This window comes from Boleophthalmus pectinirostris, unplaced genomic scaffold (assembly GCF_026225935.1).
Source record: "Boleophthalmus pectinirostris isolate CB_2022bp ecotype Guang Dong unplaced genomic scaffold, ASM2622593v1 HiC_scaffold_17, whole genome shotgun sequence".
Classification (NCBI taxonomy): Eukaryota; Metazoa; Chordata; class Actinopteri; order Gobiiformes; family Gobiidae; genus Boleophthalmus; species Boleophthalmus pectinirostris.
Window position 1 is genome coordinate 4823970 of NW_026571115.1, and position 6758 is coordinate 4830727.

A 6758-nucleotide genomic window follows, 5' to 3' on the forward strand; every position below is an offset into this window, starting at 1 on the left:
GAGAGACACAGGAGACACGCAGGAGACACAGAGACACGCAGGACACGCAGGAGACACAGCAGACACAGAGACACACAGGAGACAGGAGACACGCAGGAGACACACAGGAGACACGCAGGAGACACACAGGGGAGACACGCAGGAGACACACAGGAGACACACAGGAGACACACAGGAGACACGCAGGAGACACACAGGAGACACGCAGAGACACGCAGGAGACAGGAGACACACAGGAGACACGCAGGAGACACACAGGAGACACGACAGGAGACACACAGGAGACACAGGGACACCAGACACACAGGAGACAGGGTCCAGACAGGTGCCAGACAGGTGCTCTTACACGAGCTCTATGTATCCTGTGCTCTTACGCTTTTAATGAAGGTTCCACAATCACAACTGAACCTGTGTCTCCAGAAACTTCACCTGCAGACACACACACACAAGTTTGTCTCATTCTCAGTTTATGTTCAGACCTCATGTGAAGCTCAGAACCTGCAGCATTTCCTCCCTGAGCTGCAGAGGCTGCACTAGCACTGACTCATGATGCTGCAGGAGGTGGGGTTTAGGGAGCTCGGTCAGATCAGAGAGACACATTTTAGGTTTAAACACACTGGATTTCAGTGTTGAAACTGTAACTATACTAACTATAATGTTATGTAACTATAACTACTTGTCCATTATCAATGTTTTTGTATGTAACCAGGAAGTCAAACTATATTTTCCCACTGTAATGCAGCTGCAAATGCATCTGCCTATGTGCGTGACTCTTCCAGTGTCACTCATTACTGATTAGAAAGGGGTGCACACACTGCAGGGTGCTGTCAGGTTTTTCGGTGGCTGGCTGTAAGTAGCGAGAATTATGTATCTCAGAATGTTTGCTACTAGATTTTATGTGGTGTTTGACAGTACTGACGATGTGTGGAGTTTGTGGTAACTGGGGCTGCTCCGGTCATGTCCTAAGCTCCATGTTTGATGCCCCGTCTAGAATCTCAGTAATGCCTTTTTTTTTTTCATTTAGTTGGTTTGGTGGGGGTAAACTAGTCTGATTCGTCAACCGGGTTCACTTCATGGGTACTTTTTAAATTTAACATATCGCTGTTATTTGGTCCTGACGTATGTGATGCACCAGAACGCTCAGTGGTGTCCAAGTAATTACAACAGCAAACAAAGCAGAGAGTGAACATGTCTGTCAACGAGCATTGTCGTTTCTGTGAGGTGAACTTGTGAATTAAAGGTGCAATAATAAATGCAAAGTTTGTATCTACATCCATCTCAACGCTTTGTTTACTGTTGTGCTGTACCACAAAATGGACCCAGATAGACGCGACGAGTTTGACGTCATAGCTTCACAGCTCACAGCTGATTGGCCGGTGCACGGTCTACATTCCTGACCTAGTCACTGGAGAGAAATGAAATTGAGCAGAGGCACTAGGTGGCACCAGCCTGGATAGGGGTAAACGGCATTGTGGGAATGACTCCTGTGGTGTGTCACAGATTGTCCTGCTATTAATATTTGCTCTCAAATTCTCTTTTTAAAGTTGTGTTTTAAATGTTTAGAATGAACTTTTAATATCACTGTTAATTAAATTTAAAAAAATCTATATTTCCACTATTTCCTGCCTTTGTCCCATGTTTGCCCAGACTTGTCTGTGTTTTAGTTAAAACATCTATAAGTGCAGACCCTGTAAGCCTCAACCTCTCTCTGTTACATGTCATTAAAACTAAAGCAACATCACAACTGTTTTCAGAAAAACTTGTATCTGGGGACACGGATATGTTAAGTTTTAAATTTACAAAAACAAAATCTTCTATACAATTCCTAGTTTGATGTTTGTTTACATTAGCAACAGAGATTCAACATGGCAGCATGTGGCATTTTTGACAGTTGAACTTTTGGTGTGTCCCATGTTTTTGTCCTGATGTAGCTCTGGGTAAAAAATAAACACAACATTTTCACATCTGGAGCGTGAGGGAGCGCCCCCGGTGGACAGTCTGAGTCAGTTCTTCTTCTCCTTCAGTTTGTCCTTGATTTTCTGCGGCTCATCGTACTGGATCAGACGCAGGATTTCTTTGTTATCCATCACGCCCTGAATGAACTCCCCCTCCGAGATCTTATCTGCAACAAGAGAACGGCCGGGTTTAAGGTGGGACTAGACACCCAGACTCTGAGACTGAGGGGGGAGGAGGGGCGGGGTGTGGAGGTATAAGGAGCAGTGTGATTGGTCGAACAGGTATCCACACTTCAAACTCCGTCTCTGCAGACATGTGTTTCTATCAGCAACACCTGTCTGTGATCAGGGCAGTTCTGTGTGATGTCATGTACCATATTTTTCGTACTATAAGGTGCACATAAAGTCCTTCAATTTTCTCAAAAATCTACAGTCTTATAATCTGGTGCAATTTATGTATTAATTCTGGTTGTGCTTAGGGACCTCGAAGTGATTTGATGTGGTACATGGCGCTCAAAAAACTGTCAAAATGTTTTCGTAAGACTTTGGTAAACTACGAAGCCACACCGCTTGATGGATTGTCGGAGCATTACGAAGTAACACACATTCACCAAGACAGAGAGGCAACGCCGGGCAAGTTATGCCACGATCTACAGATGGATCGTGAATGCCTGGGCTAAGGATCAGTCTCAGGTTTCGTCCGAGCTTTCACGAAGGCACTGAACAGCGAAGTAACAGCGACGAGACTGACTCGGATAATGACGAAAGGGATCTGGACTCAATGTTGAAATCGCCAAACTGTTCAACTCTGTCACTGAAGATGAAGAATTTGATGGATGAATGATGGAGGAATGAACTGAAAAAGTGAGTTTATTGTTTTGTATTTTATGTGTTACAACTGATCAATGTTGAGAGTTATTATGAATGAGTTGAATAAAGTTTGACTTATGTGACTGTTTTGTTTCGCTTAATGCGCCTTATAATCTAGTGCACCTTATGTATGAAAATAGATGAGAGAATTCAACATTATTGATATTGCGCCTTATAATCCGGTGCATCTTATAGTCCAAAAAATACAGTAGTACTTGAAATCACAGCACATACTTAGATTTAGACATTTTTAACCTAGTTTAATAGTGAAAACGTGGCTATAGTGTTTACTTTCAGTTTAAATCAGGTAAAAGGAACAGCATGAACTGAACAGGAGACACTTAAATCACATATGGGCTACACATTTCACTAACACATTTAAGATGAACTAAAATCTTTTCTCTTTTTTGTGAAGTTTATAATTTTTGTGTCCTGGTTGGACAGAGGCTTCAGATGTCACATACGTAGAGGTCATTCTATAACTGTTACCTAGAAACCATAATGTCAACAAGGGCCAAAGCTTAAACACAACGGACTCCAGGCACTCCAAATAAGTAAACATTGCACAAGGAAAAATATAGTTAAAAGGCCTTTATTTAAATGGCCAAAGTCAACATGTTTCAACCAAACTGGATTTCATCAGGGCTTAGTTGCCAAGGACCAAAGCTTGTCTAAATGAATTAATCAGTATTAATCAGTATTCAATCTTTGTGCCTAAATTGTCTCTGCATTGTGGATGGAGTTTTCTGGGTAGATCACAAAGGCAGGGGAATTCTGTTTTAAAACCCAACACATCTTGCAGTTTTCTACGTTTCATCTCAGTTTTTTTTCCACAAACTGTCACTTAACTCAGTATCTTGAATATTTACAGGTACAATCCACCAAACCAAGGAGGAGTCTAAAAGTCGTGTGTGTAAATTACCGTTGTCTTTTTTGCCAAAGTAGTTCCAGATCTTCTCGGCTCTTTTCTCTGGAGTGTTCTCGTCTTCTGCCAGGTTCTTCTGGTCCTCCTCCGGGATCATGTTGAAAATCGACTGGAAAAATAAATTAATTATTAATTAAATTAATTAACTTTACAACATGAGAGTAACAAAAGTGAACAAAGACTGTAGAAATAAAACTCAGTGTTTATGCCAATACATGGGCTTAATATTGATATAAAGAAATATATGTAAAGTTGATTTAAGCTACCATCGGCAAGTTTATTTGGTTACTTGTATTTATTCCTTCTCTCTTCCCTCACCTGGTCTAACAAAGACAGCATCATCACCTGATTTAATTACAGATGATAATTTTAAAAGGGCAGATTAGATGAAACTAAGAGACTTACAAGTATGGCTGTTGTCTAGTCAATTAATTGGTCAGTGGTGTTATAGTCGACTAACATTTGACTAAAAATATTTCAAGATTTCAAAGGGAGATCTTGAGAGCTAGTCTCGGTCAGGACCTCTGAGCTCTGGTGCGTGTTTTGCCAAGAAATAACGTTAAAACTGACTTGAAGAAAAGTTCCTAAACTCAACCTTACCCTCACGATCTCTTGTATCTCGTTCTTGCTGATGGTCCCATTTCCGTCGACGTCGTACAGAGCGAAGGCCCACTCCAGCTTCTGCAGAGTCTTTCCTCCAGACGTGAGGTGCAGAGCCACGATGTACTCCTTAAAGTCCAGGGTGCCGTCGGAGTTTGTGTCAAAACTACGGAAAACGTGCCTCGCGTACGCTGTCGGATCTGCGTTCGGAAAGAAGCTGGCGTATATCCCTTCAAACTGCCCCTTGCTGATCTTACCACCGGGACATTCTTTCAAAAACGTCTGGTACCAACTGCACAGCTCTGCCTCGGAGTATTTCGTATTACATTTTAACTCCTCTAAAAGTTCCTTAGACAGCGCGCTACTCTTGGTATTCCCCATTTTTTGTTACGTATCAACACTCAAACACAAACAGAAAACTAAAGCAGAGTTGTATATATAGCGTGTTTATGGGGGACACCTCCGAGCAGCTCTGTTCTACGGGATTATAGCGATTGGGTTGCTAAAGTTATTGAGCCGGTGCAGAGATAAGAGGATCCACACGTCACTGAGCCATGAGCCGTCTGAGGATTAGCCGCCACAGGTGCGAACCAGAAACTTCAACATCTGCGAAGACTTAACGCCACCATTTTAATGATGTAAGTCAATCTGTAGAGTGTTGAGTGAAAATAATGTAGCAAAACCCCAAAACTCGTTACACCCTAAGCACCTGAGGAAGTGGCAGCAGGGTCCTGGAAAATTCCTAAAGACCTCTACCTTTGAAAGCTATTCTTGTTTGCACTTTAAGATTTTATTTTTTAGTTATTTATCCATCCAGTGAAACTCACTCACATATTTTTGGGGTGTTTTTGCATTTTTTCCTTTTTGCTGTGTGACCCAAGAGTCCAAACGACCTATTGTGTGTTCCAGAGAGCACTTTCTTTCACTGTCCAAGTCCACAGTGCGGAACTACGGAGGAGGACGCACAGAAGATGTGAAACAGCGAAGAAGGAAATCCAAGCCTGTGGTTCCGTCAGTCCTGATGGGAACATCAGATCACTGGGAAATAAGATGGACAAACTGTTAGTGCTTGTTGGGACCCAGAGGAAGTACGCTGTCAGCAGTGTCATGTGCTTCACGGAGACCTGGAGACCTACTAACTTCCTATACAACAGTGCATCTGTACCAGGCTTTAAGACTGTGTGTGGACAGAGACACTCTCCTTAGCTGTAAGAAGAAGGGCAGCAGGATTGCTGTTTTGGTAAACAAGAGGTGGTGTAATCCTGTTCATATTACTGTGAAGGAGTGTATTTGTTCGCCGGACATTGAACTTTTCGCTTTGGGAATGCGTCCATATTATTTACCAAGGGAATTTACTTGTCTCCTGTTCATTGGACTTTACATCCCTCCCTCAGCATATGGAGATGCTGCCTGTGACAGGACACACACTGTGGTCTCTGGGCTGCTGTCAAACACACAGAGGCTCTACTTTTGATTTCTGCTGATTTCAACAATGCTTCCTTGGACAGTGTTTGACTCACACTTCTCCAGTGTGCGGATTGTAAAACTTGGGAGAATAGGACTCTTGACTTGCTGTATGCCAATTATAAGGAGGCACACAGTGGCACTGCCCCCAATGGATGATCAGACCACAGTCTTGCCCTGTTAATGCCTCAGTATGTCATTGCATTGAAAAGGCAGCCTGTCACCACTAGGACTGTAAGAAAGTGGAGTTAGGAAGCCAGCCATGCCCTTCAGGAGCTTTGAGACCACAGACTGGGATGTGCTCTGCCAGCTGCATGGGGACAACATCAACAGCATGGAGGATACAGCCATCCCCACATGCACTGTCTGCTGTTACTCCAACAACAAACCCTGGATCACCAGCCAGCTGAAGGACCTACTTCAACCCTGATGTCAAGGACGAAGGTGAAGTGGGTACAGCTACAGCTGTAGGTCCAGCTCAGGCAGAGTGAAGAAGCATTTGGGAAGAGGCTCGAGGCAAAACTCCAGCACAACAACACTGGATACATGTGGATGTTGACTTAATGACTACAGATCATTTGCTTTGACATCCCATGTCCTGAATGTGTTTGAGAGACTTGTTCTGACTCAGCTCAGACCCCTGGTGGCACCATCTCTGGATCCTCTACAATTTGCGTTATCAGTGCCTTGCTTGGAAGATGCTGTAATCTATCTGCTTCACTGGGCTCAGTCACACCTGGATGGTGTTAAGGCTCTGTGATTTCCTGTCTAGCAGGCCTCAGTATGTGTGACAGGGAGCACCCTGTCTGACACTGTGGTCAGTAATGTAGGAGTCCCCCAGGGTACAGTCCTGTCTCCGTTTCTGTTCACTCACTGTACACCTATGATTTCCAGTACAGCTCCAAGTCCAGCACCTGCAGAAGTTCGCCGATGACTCTGCAGTT

General features: G+C 43.5%; 1 protein-coding gene across 1 annotated transcript; it reads right to left on the reverse strand.

The window, feature by feature from the left end:
- Nucleotides 1–2003: 2003 nt before the first annotated feature.
- Nucleotides 2004–4731, reverse strand: LOC129408659 (recoverin-like). Its single transcript, XM_055152789.1, has 3 exons — nucleotides 4351–4731; nucleotides 3748–3859; nucleotides 2004–2122 (listed from the first exon to the last, which is right to left on the reverse strand). Exons 1-3 carry the CDS (start codon nucleotides 4729–4731, stop codon nucleotides 2004–2006), a joined length of 612 nt encoding a protein of 203 aa, XP_055008764.1.
- Nucleotides 4732–6758: the final 2027 nt, after the last annotated feature.

Coding starts and splice junctions, on each gene's coding strand:
- LOC129408659 (XM_055152789.1), bottom strand. CDS start 4,731: ATGGGGAATACCAAGAGTAGCGCGCTGTCTAAGGAACTTTTAGAGGAG. Junction 3,860..4,350: donor AGATACAAGAGATCGTGAGG/GTAAGGTTGAGT, acceptor TTATTTTTCCAG/TCGATTTTCAACATGATCCC. Junction 2,123..3,747: donor CTTTGGCAAAAAAGACAACG/GTAATTTACACA, acceptor CTCTTGTTGCAG/ATAAGATCTCGGAGGGGGAG.